The 15215-nt window shown below is 39.4% G+C and overlaps 1 protein-coding gene, 1 long non-coding RNA gene and 2 pseudogenes across 5 annotated transcripts in view; 3 read left to right on the top strand and 1 right to left on the bottom strand.

Annotated features, from left to right (window-relative positions):
- The first annotated feature begins 73 nt into the window (after positions 1-73).
- On the top strand, positions 74-3381 carry LOC111342283 (uncharacterized). The gene is made up of 2 exons (XR_002695943.2): positions 74-190; positions 2705-3381. It is a non-coding gene; the product is annotated as an uncharacterized LOC111342283 (long non-coding RNA).
- Positions 3382-5091: 1710 nt separating this feature from the next.
- Positions 5092-11985, top strand: LOC111342275 (uncharacterized). Of its 2 annotated transcripts, none has more exons than XM_022949338.2 (5): positions 5092-5255; positions 6382-6420; positions 6830-6952; positions 7652-7995; positions 9700-11985. In XM_022949338.2, exons 1-5 carry the CDS (start codon positions 5234-5236, stop codon positions 9772-9774), a joined length of 603 nt encoding a protein of 200 aa, XP_022805073.2. In that variant the 5' UTR covers positions 5092-5233; the 3' UTR covers positions 9775-11985. The 2 variants fall into 2 exon arrangements, with proteins under 2 accessions (XP_022805073.2, XP_022805075.2); XM_022949340.2 differs by having other exon boundaries at positions 5097-5255; positions 9555-11985.
- On the top strand, positions 11852-14082 carry LOC148731519 (uncharacterized; annotated as a pseudogene). The gene is made up of 3 exons (XR_016001554.1): positions 11852-11985; positions 12102-12167; positions 12990-14082. The product of XR_016001554.1 is annotated as an uncharacterized LOC148731519 (transcript).
- The window catches only part of LOC148731518 (uncharacterized), a 2721-nt pseudogene continuing 1471 nt past the window's right edge, over positions 13966-15215 (bottom strand). The window contains exon 2 of the transcript XR_016001552.1: positions 13966-14972. The product of XR_016001552.1 is annotated as an uncharacterized LOC148731518 (transcript). The remainder of the gene's footprint in view (positions 14973-15215) is intronic.

Raw genomic sequence — 15215 nt, 5'->3', positions numbered from 1 at the left:
AAGTAAACAGCGGAAACGTGACTGTAATTGCCTCTGTTTATGCTGACGGAAAATTTCCTTTGTTGTTTATGCCTGATCAGTATTCAAATATGCAGAAATTGATCACACGAACGATAACAAAAACAAACTTGACAAGACCTTTTGTCGGGCGCGCAGTTGATTTTGCAGTAAAAGCTAAACCTGAGAAAAGGTAAGACAGTTTTAGAGCATGGCTGTTGCAAAATAGCTACAGCATTGTACATTATAACTTAGAGTGAAATTTTAAAGCCCTGATGCTTCTGTTGACATCTTGACGCATAGCAACGTCGCGTTAAATTGGCCAAATTTTGAAATACGCAGATTAACAGCTGAGTCTTGTGCTTGTGGGAAACTTAATCGCTGAGAAATTAAGCGAACGTTAAGGTAAAGCATCGCTAAGATCGCTAAGATCTTGTTGGGAGACGTTCGGTTTAACGGTCGTTCTTGCAGCTAAATGAGTGAGAAAACCTGAACAGGCAGTTGTTTTGATCGACTGCATTGAAGCAACGTACGATTCAACTAACGGGGGGGGGGGGGGGAATGGTGTGAAGATGGGGCTGACCTCTAGTTATCTTAAACACGAAGCCGCGCTATAAAACGAGCCTTATGTCCCACTGGACCATTTGTCAATCAACCGTCGTGTGATGTAGAACTCTTGGAGTCAAGTCAGCTTGTGCTACAGCTACTCCAAAGCAGTGAACAGCGGGTGCATTCCTCAAAATTGTTTTATGTCTTCATCACAATACAAGGATATTTGAGATTTGTTTTTCCTTTCTCCAGTGGAAACTGTCTTTATTTGTGGCGGTAAATTTGAGATCGAAGTAGGTGGTTCGCACGTTACCTCATGCCACCATGCCGGTGGAAGTAAACAATAGATATCTCATTAGCTCCTTTTGATCGTCTACCAGCATTTGAATTTGACCCGCACACGCCAACGGTGAGTGACGAGCCTAGGTCTTCCTAGGGAAGACTTCCTTAGCGCGCCTTCGTGTTTCAAAATAAGGTCTAGCTCCTCGAATACTTGCAGCCTCTGGCCGTTAGAATGTGGTGCAGAATGATTTTCATACTCAAGACACATCGGTTCTCGAACCGAATAAGGAATTTTCCATGGTGGTCATTCAAAATTTCTTAACAGATAAACACGGATCGACAAAAAGCTCCGGAGTTTTAGATCAATTTTCAGCGTTCCGTCAGCCCCCTCCCAAAAAAAAAAAGAGAAAGAGAGAACAGACAAAGGATACCTCTTAATTCTCAAAGCTACTCACATAAATGCAGTCTAATATAAGACTCTTCATTTTTTTGCATAGGGCATTTAATTAGGTGCGTAGTCATCCTTATCTTATTCTAGTTTTTATCCTTATATTATGTTATTTAGACAGGACCCCATTGATAACAGTGCTCCTGCACTGAAGGGCTATCCTGTATAAATATTCGTTATTATTATTATTATTGTTATTATTATTATTATTATTATTATTATTATTATTATTATTCGCTGTATTCTTAGATAAAGAACCGTCTTCTGCATTTACCAAGATCCGTTATGTCGACGATAGAGATGATAAACGAGGAGTTTGCACCAACAGTGCGGTAGAAAGATGTAAAGAAAAAAAAATTCCTGTTCTTGGCTGATACAAATATATTTCTTTTTAGCTTTATGCGGTTGAAAACAAACGGCGTTGACGTATTGATTTTAATTACCCGACTAGATTGTCTATAGATAAGCGTCTTCTTTCTTCGGTCTTCAAATGAATCACGAAATCAGATATATCCGAACTTGCAAAAGAGTCGTCGTAAAAGATGCATTTATTCCAGAAAAGGAGTTAATACTTCGTAATATTTCGATCCATTGCAGCGTTGTAACGGGTATACTTGACTAGGCAAACCTCGACGTGTTAAGAATTGATTAAGGACAGACAAAGTTCCTCAAGAATGGCCGTGACTTATGCAGATTACTGTTAACGAACTTGAAAGAAAACACTTAAAGTTTCAAGTACATATTCCGAGGGAACGCTAACATTCAATCGCTTGTTTTCCTCCGAGAAGCGGTGCTCGCGAAAACGCGATTCGGGGGTATTCTCGCGGGTGTAATTAAGGCTGGATGTCCGCAAACAATAACTAGTGACCTTTTTTCTCGATACTTTAATGCGGCCAGTAAATGAACAGAGATGATGAACAAATTTTAATTGAATTGTCGAAATTAATCTGGGACTGCTTTGTTGTAGCTTCACCCCAAGTTCAAGTTTAACATTTATTCATTCACCACCAGGAACTTCATTCTCTGATTGGTCCAGAAAGGTAGCACCACTCTCTGTCAAACAATCACATTCAAACCGTAAAACCATCACGACCTGGTCACCCGTGTTTCCCGCACTTTAGGCAGTTCAGTCGGTTTTATTTTGAGTTCTCACTGGCTCTTAAAGGTATTTTCGTATTTTCTTGATAGGCCTCCCTTGGTTTTGATTTAACGACACTCGATCCAAATTGGCTCTAACTGATAGAAACTTAAAAGCCCAAAACCGGGACTCAGACATGCGAAGCGCCCGCCCAGGGGAATGAAAATTTGAAAATATACAAATGTAGACAGACTGAAAGTTCCTGACCTCCTGAGTGAAATTCTATCCGTCTATAAGGCCCACCACTATCTCTTGAGATATATCTCTAAACGTCTTTTTTTTTCTTTCAGGTGTGCGATCATGGTTTTTGGCGAAGCTCTCGTGTTGGCGTTCCTGGCCACAACCATAGCCTTGTTTGGAGTGTCTGTACACAGCATTTTCACATCGAAACACAGTTCGCTGGTGGAGTTGCGAAAACTTGAGGATCAGATGATGGAAAAATATGGCTGGAATCCTTCAATGCCTTACAATGCATACAACTAAAGATGAAAAGCGAAGAGGACAAATTAAAGTTTCACTGGATTTTTTAACTAAATACTGGCCCTCAGTTAGTGTAGAGAAACCGTGGATCGAGGTTGCATTGGGATTCATAGTTTCCACAAGCAGTTTTTGTACATTGCGTGTTAACCTAAACATCGTAGACAGACTGAATAGCAAAGATGACCTAGAAAGTTCTCGCCGGGCATAACTACCAGATTAACACAAACATTTTAAAGAAATGGAAAAAAAAAGAAAAAACTTTTATGCTTTACTTCGTACAACAAAGTAACGTGAACCAGTTTGATACAGTTTTCTGATCCTTAATAATAATAATTCAGCTTTTAAGGGTATTTGTCAGTCAAATGGTATTTGTAGGTTAAAAGATTTTAATCGAAACGAACTTACTGTCAAGATTAATTGAGATCAGTTGAGCTTAGGATCCGGAATTGAGTAGAGAGAATTGAAATAAAGCATTTTTCGAGTCGTATGTGATCCTACGCCTTGCGGCTTGCTTTCTCCCGCCGGAAACGCGACACACGGGCTTTTGAGGATAATCCTAAAACAGTTTACAGCTTTTCTGTAATTGCAACTGAAAATGATTATGCTAAGGGCTGGTTATAATTTTCTCGCCCGGGAAGTTGTGTTTGAGGGGCCTCTCACGTAATAAAGGGGATAGGTCATGCTCTGAGTTTGCGCAATGAGTTCTTCCACTTGTAGTGTCAAATCATTATTTATTCCCTTTTGTAATTGCTTAAAGCAGAGCTCGAGGCGATGCAATTTAAGTTGTTTTGGTCACGTACAATTGTTATGTTGCGAGATATTTAGAATTCAATATGAAGCAACTTGTGCTCTGATGGTTTCCTGAGAGTCTCAGTAATTAAAATTTCTCACGACGAAAACGTAATCTGAATGTTATGTACTGCCCAATAGGGTAATAAATAAGAAAGAAGGCTAAGTCTCCCGCGCGCGTAATCGACGGAACAAAAAGATGACAGTTTTTTAGGGGGGGGGGGGGTTGCTACAAACCAAAAACCCAAAGACTGAAAACCCACGTAAAATGTAAAACAACATGGGGGGGGGAGGCATCGCTACGCTTTGTGAGGCGTTGAAATACTCGTTATTGATAGGGTCTTCGTATTGTAGAAAAAGTAGGCTAAGATACTTATAACAACCGTGCTTAAGGCGACGTTCAAGGCAATCAACGGTTCTAACCTTAGTCAATTGGGAAAATGGGGCACATAAAAAAAAAAAAAAACCAATTTGCGGGAACTCGTTTTCGTCCAAGGAAGAAAAACTCAAAACTGGCCATCTGAAATACTCTTCGTTCGTGCTTTTCTACTAATTGGGGACAGAAAGATCTTGTAATCGACGTATCGATAAAGCGCTTTGTTCTCAGTTCGCTTGCTAAATGATAAAGTTTTCAAAATGATGACTCATTTGATCCTGGGCATTCAGTTAGCAAAACGGAGCGAAATAGCAAAAGGCACAACAGTTGCTGAGAAGCAAAAAAAGCGGGAGACTTGGGTCGAGTCGCGGCGTAAAGGAATAAGGTTTGGTTCGGGTCGCTTTTCGACCCAAACCTCCCTCGGATTCATGTTCCCATGAACAAACAACGACACTCGAGTCGATGTGCTATGAATTGACACCTGCAGTGGGCCGTTATGGTTTTGTTTTAAATGAATGATTTTAATTCATGTACAAAAATCCAGCGGGTGTACTAAAAAATCCATTTTTCCTTTAAGACTCGACCGTTTACGTCAGACTTTTCGTCTGTAAACACCACAGGGGATCGACACAGTTCTGTCAGATAAGAAAAAAAAAATCTGTTGATAGCCGGCTTCAAATTTTTCTTATCATTAACGGATCTCCAGGTTTTCAAGTTGCTTCGCAACGATATTTTTTATGTAAACAGCAATAGGTTATTAACGAAGTAGTATTGCAAAAACAACCTTTTTAACTTGCAATACTGAAGATAAACCAGTAAACTTCCGTAGCACTGATGTACAGTTTTAACAATCGACGAACAATGCTTTTTCCCCAGTTTTAGGATTACAACACTCGAATTGAAATACGTAAATTATTTTACGATAAAACTAAAAAATTTGCAAATGTCAGAACTTAATGAAATATTTGACAGCTTTGTTTCTTTTTCAAACAGCTGAATGAGGGACTATTGTCTTTGCCCCCTTAAATTTACTTAATGTTTGTCATAGACGCGCAAGCCTTTCAACTAACTCGTAAGTCAAGGTGTCATTAGTTTTAAGACAAAACACCGGAGGGACTTAGAAAAAACAAAATATAACTGTTATTCAGTGAAAACACTGGCCAAGTCGGCAATAATGATAGGGTTCAAATTTACAGGTGAGCAGTGATAATATAGAAAGTGAATACATAGTGCCTAAGTAAGTCTCAGGATGCAAAAAAGATCCTTTTCTTTCATATCATGATATAAAAATAAATGAGAGCGCTAATAGATTGAAATTCTGTATGAGCTATGAAATTCTGTATGTGTTATGTCCTAAAAGATGTCCAATCTCTCCGGTAAAATATATCTTTAGCTTCCATCTTTAGTTTCTATCTTTAGTTTTGTCGAGCAGTTAACGGCGTGTTTGAGTAGCTAACTTGAAAACATGATATATTTTAGTTATGTTTTAGTTTGAAAAGGATGCGTGAATCATTTAAAGGCCGAGGGAGAAAGGGGGAATAAATTGCCGTGGCAAATATAATCGGGATAAGATTATTTCAAGATAATAAAGAGATAAACTCTTGCAATTTCATCAGTCTTATGACTGTACCTCTGAAAATCTCTCTAATTCTACTTGAGAAATACCGAGAAGTGATGAAAAAAATTTTGTATTTGGAGTGAAGTAACAAAGGTAAAAACCTTAAAATCGTGCGCGTGTCCTTATTACTATGCTGTTTTAAGCATGCTGCGAGAGTGCAGCATTTGTGTATGTTGTAGGCCAGCTGGCATAACATTTCGCGATGGAGCATCAAGGTACGTTCAAGAGGTTTTTAATGCTTTTTCAAGGGGTTCTGCTCATAAAAGGCCATGATAGGGAAACCGTTCAACGCCTTAACCCTCGTGATCTGATTAATTTTCCCCTCTAGCTGCCACGCATTTCCTTGTGAATAAGTTGCGATAATTTCGTGTTAAATTCAGATTACAACTTCTCCCTGATAAGTTTGAGCATTCTCATTGCCTATCCACTGGATAATGTTTGGATATCAGAAGGAGAGGTTACAAGCTAATCCTTTCTTGGAGTGAAGGGTTGAGCAATAAAAGCGCGACGATAAAAACGGTAAAAAACGCCACTTGGTAAATGGTTTTGTGGCGGCCTTAATAACTCATACAGAAATGCCACCCGCTCATTATGTTAAGACACCGGTTAAAATCCATCGCCCGGGGCGAGAAGGGGACGTTTCTGGAGTTGTGAAACTGAATGTATTTTAAGACTTTCAGACATTCGTTGACTTGATTTTTCAGTTTTTAGCTGGATTCTCTGGTACATGGCGTCATCTGCAGGTATGAAAAATTGGTTCATTTTGTTACTCCCATTTTAACCTCATTTCCTGCATCGAAAAAGAATGTTTTTCTTTCCTAGCAACCCGATCTGGATCTCCTTGTTAATTATATATACTGATTACGATTGAGATGTGGTTTCAAAATGATTATTTGAAACCTAAAACTAAGTTACTAAAGCTCTTTTCTTGTTTCTGGCGGTCATTTGAACGCCTTCGGCTAATTCAGGTTTATCGATCAGTGGTTAAAAAACTAGTCAAGTCAGCAAACATCTCGGCCCACCCCACTACCTTTTACTCTCTCATCATCCTCTATTCCCCACCCTACCCTCGGTGAGTCTCTCATGGTCTCAATGCAATTTACTTAGCATTCGTAATTTGTTGATACGTACTCTATCTAACAATGGCGCCAGCATCTTGCTCAGATAAAGGCTACTTTTGTTGGGTTTGGAGAACCACTGGAAAGTGTAAAAGGAGTTCCAACTATGCTGTAAACAAATGCCAAAAGACATGTAACTTCTGTCCTGTTTTGACAGGTAAGTCGAAATAATAATGTATGAATGATACGCAACTAAATCTTAGGATTCCATCAACGCAAAGAAAAAAAGAAAAGAAAAAAAAAAGTATAAAGAAAAAGTAGAGCCAAGACATGTTGTCAAAGACAACTGAATTTCCGAGGATCTGAGGAGACCCTGGATGATAAGAAAGGCTGTACAAGGGTACTTCATATCCTGACACCTTACTACCACCAAGCACTGGAATTTAATTGGAGCAAGCGGCGTTTGGCTGTATCTGATTGGTTGAGAAAATGACGCGAATTTCAGAACGAGCCACAAGGCGTTTTAGAATAATTTTCATCCATGTTGTTACTTCACATACTTGTATACGGGGCGAAAGAATCGGTGATAGTTCTCCTAAATACTTAAAACGTGGTCAAGAATTCATTAATTTTATCAAAAACAGTGTGTGGGGATGTGGTTGCAATACAAAAACTCTGTACCCTCTGGGTAGTGTTTTCCATAGGCCGTGTGCCAGCTCCGTGTGCCCTTATCGATCCTTGTTTCATAAGGCTCCCGTGCAATTGTTCAATTTGTAAATGCCCGTATGCGATTAGCTTCAGAAGCCTCAGTTATAGACGTTTATTTTTCCTCATAAAGTGTCTGGTTACAAAAGCGATTGAAATTTTGTTCAGCACTGTAGCTAATTAAAACGAATTTCTTTTTGATTTGTTGTAGAGGCCCCAAAACCCACGGATACACCACCCACGGTTACAGCGACTGACCATACAACCACATCGAAGCCTTCAGAATGCTATCTTAAAGAACGTTTACCCATCAGCAGAGAACAAGTTTGGAACAAACAGCTACAAGGTCACGTGATTTATCACCAATCTGTTGTATCGGAAATTCAGTGCGAGGATCTTTGCCTACGGATTCCCGGATGTCTGGCTTATAATTATCAGTATTCTAAAAAGCATGGCGAGACGGAGAGGGCCTGTGAACTAATGAACAGTGTGGTAAATGTCAAGAGCATCGTTGGTTTTAGCTTCCGACTGTTCGAGCGAAAAAGAACCAATAAGGTCAGTGGTGATGAACACTAGACAGATGTAACACAGCGTTTAAGCGAAAAGTGAGCGGCAAGAGTGACCACGTGACTTTGTTTTTCTCGCCAATTTTTCACGTTTGCCGGTTGCGATTTGCCGTTTGTATGTGAAAGTAACCTGGTTCGCGTTTGGCTGTGTGCGTATAGTTTTCTTCACTTTTTCTCTCACAGAGTAGAAGTTAATTGCCGAAATAGGGCACCAAAACTATTTCTTGTAAGTCATACCAGGGTGTCTTTGAATTCACCATGACGCGAGCTCACGGGAAGCTAAAGCAGCAAGGTTCATACTATTTTACGTGAAACGTGAAACGTGAAACGTGAAAGGGCAAGCTGACGTTTCCCATTTCACGTAAACGCAGTCTTAAATCTCTCTATTGAATTTGTCTTTCATAAAATTTCTCAGGGAGCTTTCACTTTAGATAAATATCTGTTTTGTCTCGGTTATTTTTCCTATTCCTTCCTCATTTGTTCGTGTCTGAATAACACATGAATCTACCAGCTTCAAATTCTGTGCTTTTTCTAATGGTAATCATTTTTAATATGGTTTCACGTAGGAACTTGGGAACGAGTTCTAGGTCTAGGGATGAAAAATCTTCGGAGTTCACTCGGGATTACATTGGAAGCGATCGGACTTGTATTTTTTTTTAAGTTACGACAACCACAGCTATTGCGCAGCTCGTTCCAGACCTAACACGCGTAACTGTTCTCAAATTGGCCACAATTAGAGAACGCACAGAGGTCCAGGCCATTGGGGTTATCTTCACATTCAAAATTTGAATAAAAAATTAAATTTACTTCAGGCCAGCCTGTGATGGACGTGAGAGTTCTTAACGGAACCGTGATATTTTAGGCCGAGCAGAGTGGTATTAAGTAATTATTTCAATCACCATACAGCCGAGTCAGTAATCATCCTACCCCAAGCACGCAAATTAACCAGGGCCTCGATAGACCAACCAGCCGTATGTCGACGCGAAAATAGGTTTTATTAACAAAATTACTTAGGACAAATGATGCAAACACAATTTAATAGTTAGTTAGTTAGTTGGTAAGTTTGCGTCTCCAGCGTTTTCCTTTCCAAGGGAAATCTTTTCCTTTTAATTAGGCTGTTGCAAACTAACTATTTTCTTGCCGTAAAAATCTTGAACAAAAGCTCGTCTTTCAAATCGGCAGTCTAAGTCCCACAGGGATCAACGAACGCTTTTCATTCCACTAATTTACTCTCGTTTTTCTCGTTGCCATGTTCCCACCAATAACGTAGCTCCATTTTCTGCCTTTAAAAGCACACACAACCCACAATTCCTCTATTCGCTTCGACGAAAGGCTAACGCTCGAAACGTCAGCTTTTGTAATCGTTACGGTGGCCAATTTACCATTTCAACTTTGTTGATATATCCAAATTAACCGTTTTCTTGTCTCTGTTATTTTCCCTTTGTGTGCGCCCTTCGATATTCCAGCTCTCTTCGCTAGAATGCTCACTAGTTGGGTTAAAAGCAATTCTCTGTATTGAAATGAAATAAAATTTATCTTTCCTTCCAGTATCTATTCAGCAGCTGCCTTGGTGATACATGAAACCTTCCAATCTGAAAGCGGAGACCAATTTAACATCGCCCAACACTTCTCTCCATGTGGTATAAGGAGTAAACCTACTGTGCACTTACTTCTCTTTTCTTCACTTTAATAGCAAACGCGCATGTCATTCAGACTCCGAGAGTGCCAAACAATCAGATACCTGGAACATCTCAGGGGAAGTATATAACATTTCTATCTAGAAGATGCACTGTCATTTGCAGTTGGGGCGCAGTTGAAGACGTACTGTAATATAGGGCTTTTTCATTGCTCTTCAAAACTTATGTCCTTCCACATATTTTTTTAGTTTGTGTAGACTGTCAGTTTAAAATCATAATAATAATAATAATAATAATAATAATAATGCGAGCTGGCTGTTAATGTATCTTATTTAACGATGTGAGATGTAGCATCGCCGGGTATTTTTACGAGTTGTTTGTATTTTGACTCACCTTACGGGCCCGTCAAATTACGGTGCAGCTCGTATAAATACTCAGTGACTGACTACACACTTGTCTGAGGTGCAAGCGTCATATTAGGGCGAGTTAACGTTATAAGCTCGTGATCGTAGATCCGAACGCCTTGTTTGATTTGGAGTCAGAGTGGACGGTGGGGGAAGGGGGTGGAGCAATATTCACTCCCCCACCCCAACCCCTCTCCTTATTTTTGACCGTCGGTCACTCCCATGGTACAAATTACCTTATCTCCGCGGCCTTCCGCGGCCATTAAAATCAAAGATGGCGGTCATTTTTCGCGAAGGAAATACTGCGTACTCGCTCTCCCAAATTACGCCTGCTCTGCAGGTTATACTACATACCAAAGTGTTTAATAAGTTACTTATTCTCCAACTGCTTAATTTACATGCTTTCCTTTGAAACAACGCATGCAAGCTTAGCTTTTTTTTACAGTACAACGTACTTGGATAACAGAATGTGATCACTACGTAGTTGAAGATAGTCTCAACTTTTTAGGCATACGCTCGGATCTTTACAGCAAATAAGCCTTATGAAGATTTTCGTAGCACTAACCTCTTCACCGTCGAAAACCTTAACCGTGTTACATATTCCATTTTTTAGTATTCCCCAGTACAACTTTATCAACAGGCAAGGTTATATTTTCTTCTTCAACAGTTGCTATCTGTTTACCCGCCTTGCATCGCCTTATCACAAAAATATGGTATCGATTCGTGAATATATCGAACATTACACTGATTCTACCTGCACCGTATTCACTAACAGGGAGTGAAAACCAGATGCAGGTCAAATTATTCGATGCCATATACCTCGGGATATGTAATAAACAATTATTAACCGAAGGGGAGGTGAATTGTTGTGGATATTTCCCGAGCCGCGGAGCCAGATAAATATCCTACCCTTTTACCGACACTGTATTGATTTATACCACACAGGAGCCAAAATTTGGTTTATTTCTGTCAATATACCGAAAAGTGGTCGGAAATGAAATTGTTGTGGTAGAGGGGTTAGGTGGAAAACGTGGTTTGCGGATGCGGAGTATAGAAAATACGGAGTGAGGAAAACGGAGAGTGTGGAAAATGAGGAGTGTGGAAAATGAGGAGTGTGGAAAATGAGGAGTGTGGAAAATTCGGAGTGTAGAAAATATATAGAAGAAAAAGACATAAAAATATATACATGCATAAAAAATTGTCTTACTGGGGTAGTCAATTCTTTACTAGCTGAGTATCTGTAAGCAAAATATTAACTTCGCGCTGTTGTTGTTTTCCTTGGCTAGTTAGCCGTGAATATATAAACTGACAGAAAGCGCTTGGAAAATATTTTTGACCAAGTTCGAAAAGGTGTTACCGCCAACACCTAGATGGTGCAAATCTTGCGAAATGCATTCTTCTAGTACAGTTAATAATTAGTCTCCCTCGCAGCCGTTTTTTTTTTGGATGTCACGCAACGCTCCCCCAAAAGAACGGCTGCTGACAACCGAACTATATTCCTTTCTCCGAATTGGCCAACCACAGCTCGGGTTCCATTTTCAGGAACCTTTTCGCGCCAGACTCACCCTTCGAGACTCGTCCAATCAGAAATCGTTTTCTATCGCGATCCTCATGTGGAAAACACAAAACAAATGGCGGTGCTTGAAGGAGCTTTTCGCAAAGCGTCATCAAAGTTCAAAATTTTCGAGCTTAATGCTCACCAGAAGCTTGCAATTAGAAAAGTTTTAGTCGAGAAGGAAGATGTTTTTGTTAAGCTGCCTACAGGATCCGGGAAATCGTTATAGGGACTTTAAGATCCACTACGGCGAGGCTCTGGTACGGCAAAAGTGTGAAAGATTACTTCCGGTGACGTCACTACTTACAGTTCGAGCAAGGTTTCCTGCCGTAGCACGGCTGTCTGATGCGGGAAACATGGCGAGTTGACGGAGTGTTCACTACGTGAGTAAACTATTGTATTTTTATCGGATCTTTTATCGTTAGAATGGAAAGGGAGCATAAAAACGTTAATTTGTACTATATTTTAAAATAATATGGGTTTTATGACGTTCTTTTAGCAAAAAAAACTTGCTGGAAGTGTTCCGAAAGATGGACAAGTCAGACAAGCACACACCGCAAGCATTGTAAGTTCGAAGTTGTTTTTACTTTTGCTCACTTCTAGTCTCTAAAACACTGACGTTTAGCGAAGTTCCATGCAACTTAGTGTAGAACGGGTGACTGCTGGAATATAGGCTGACTTGGTTTAAAAGAGAAAACTGTTTTTCTTTCGATTTTGTTCATTTTCTGTCGATTTAAGCTCAAGCTTACAGCTGAGTGAAATCACTTGACTTGGTTGTTGAGTTTGCCCCTCTTTCAGAGCTTTATGATGATAGGCAGTATTTCTCTCTTGAAATTTGCTCCTGAATAATGACAAAAACTTTGTTAGAACACATTAGCATTCATAGAACATTTTTTATTTTAAGGGCTTAAGATAAGGTAAACCAATTTTTCACCTTCTGGTGGGATGCTTTGAAATTACAGATGCACTCTTTAGCAAATCTAGGCGCCAGTATATGTAAGCTGATGGAAACTCTAGGATATCTTGAAGTCGTGAGGGAAGTTTTTCTCCTGATCTGAAAAAAAAAAAAAGTCGTAAAGCTAAAACAAATGTACGCATAATTGTTGACAATGTATCAGACTCAATGTCAAACCCAGCATTTCCACTTGTAACTTAGAAGAGACATTCTACTTTTGCATCTAAGCAGATGAAAACTTTATGCTTATTTCAGTTTTACCCAATAGCTTTGGTTAAAAATTTAATCCTCATTTTGAAAAGAAGTCGTGCTGGTTAATGCCCAGATAGATGATGACATTCTTTATTTTTCCAGAAATTCCAGTGTCACAGGTTACTGTTCTTTTTTCCTACTCACAAGAGCACTTGATTTCTATTCTATTAGTTTTATTAGGAAGTCAATGCAATGGACAAGAGAGCATGATATCCTTTTTTGCTGAGAAGTCCTTGCCCTAGAAGTTTATAAACACAAAAAGGGAACCAACGAAGCAGGGCGACTGTGGGATGAAATTGCCAAGAATCTTGGAGGATGCCAAACTGTCAGATTTAAATCTAATTTATCTCAGCAGGCCGTCAGGGAGAGATTTAACCTTATTCAAGGCAGATTCGAAGAAAATGAAAAGACAGAGTTGGCTGCATCTGGAATCTCTGTACCAGAACAAGATGAGCTTGATTTACTTCTTGAGGATATAACAGAGAGAGAAAGAGATGGTATTGCAAAAGCTAATGAAAAGAAAGGTCAAGAGAAGGCCACAGCAGAGGATATTAGAAACCAAGCTTTGGAACGGATGGGGCAAACAAAGAAACGAAAATCTGAAGATGGCCAAGAGTCAAAGGAAAGAAAATCCAGGAGAAGCAGTAATGAGGCTCTCCAGTTTATGCAGGAGAAGGCCAAATCAGACATGACTTTAAGAGAGGAAGATAAGGAGATAAGATAAGATAAGGAAAAAATAAGATAAGGAAAAAATAAGAAGAGACAAAAGCTGCTCAGTTCACAACAATGTTCACTCAGCAGCAATCCGTCTTGCAGGCAATGGCCCAACAGCAAGCTCAACAGCAAGCTCAACAGCAAGCTCAACAGCAAGCTCAACAGCAACAACATAATCAACACATGCAGATGTTAATGGCACAGCAAAGTCAGGCATTGATCTCTGTCTTAGAAAAACTCTTGCAAAAAGAGTGACTCAAAAGAGTCTGGGATTTTTTTAAGAACAGTTCACTTTCACTGCATTTGAGTTTTATAGCAAGAGGTGTTAGATTAAAAGGGATGTGAAATCACGTACTCCATGTATGATTGTTATTAGCAAATTTGTGTTTTGGAGGCAGGTACAGGACTGTATTTGAAAGGTGGTTCAGTTTGGATGTGCATGGAAGGTAATCAGAATGTGCCTTTATTTTATATTTGTCTTTTTTTAAAAAAAAGGTTAACTGGCTGTGTTACGTAAACAATTGAATGAAAAAAATGTTTCTCCTATAGGACATGCAAATTGTTGTGTTACTAGTTCAATTTTCTTTTCATGGGGACAAGGAGTAAGGGCTTGTTCACACCAGTTGAGCAAGCACAACTGCAATAATACCCAACTTTGACATCTCTAAATTGTGACTCAGGCTTGGGTACAAGCACAAAAAACTTAAGACATTGCATTCTCCTTGTGCTTACACTTTCCTTTTGTAACTGAAATGCACTAATGTAGGGGCAAGTAATATAAAAACTATTGATTTTAGGGTTGTGCTTCCTTCGGGCTGATTCACCCTTGTTGAGAACTTGAATCTAGTGGCTCTGCTTATGTCCTAGTGAGAGCTAAGGTTAATAGTGTCATGGCATATGCAATTCTGAAGATACAACTATCTGGAAAGTCTAAGTATGTGAAGAACAAGGTGGGGTGCACAAAAAATATGGCTTTTGCTTTCATAAATAACCTTGAATTCAAGTACTTTTGAGATTTTCCATGAATTCAAGGGTCTTATGCAAAATAAGTTTCAAGGTCAGGAGGATCACACAGGAAAAAATCTGAGGTTGTGTTTCCATATAGACATGTTAGCCCATTTCTAAGAATAGCACTAACAATGTACATTTTCCCCACACTACTCAGTCCCAACTTTAAGTTCTTCTTAAAGTCCAGAAACTTGAAGTAACTTATTATGTCTCCAAACAGCCACTCCACACTTGTGCTCACTCTACTCATAGCAGTATTGTAAGCTTCCATCTGTGGGGTTAAAGCTCCATTTTTAAATGGACATTGAAGGTGTACACGAATGGGGTAGGCAGGATCCCCGTAAATACAAAGTGGTTGTCCAGCCAGGCTGAAGGCATACTGATTGAGGTCACGCAATAGGCCAGAATCAGCCAGCATACCTGCATCATGCTTTCTGCCCTCTGCAACAAAATTCATGGAGGCACTGTTAAAGTTCAGTCAGATAAGTGAAACCAAAGTCTTATAACATTTTCTTGAAAGAATATTGAAGCATTGAGGGTCTCAAAGGAATAGTTAATTTTTCTTGAAACTATGACAATTCAGGGAAAAATCAAACTATTCATTTGCTTATTCATATATTATGAAATCTTGAAATTATTAAAGGAAACATGCTTTTCTCTGGAAATAGTCAGCTTGGCTATGAG

This window comes from Stylophora pistillata, chromosome 5 (assembly GCF_964205215.1).
Source record: "Stylophora pistillata chromosome 5, jaStyPist1.2, whole genome shotgun sequence".
In the NCBI taxonomy this organism is placed as follows: Eukaryota; Metazoa; Cnidaria; class Anthozoa; order Scleractinia; family Pocilloporidae; genus Stylophora; species Stylophora pistillata.
The sequence above is the reverse complement of the archived record's forward strand: the minus strand, read 5'-3'. Positions and strand labels throughout refer to the sequence as shown.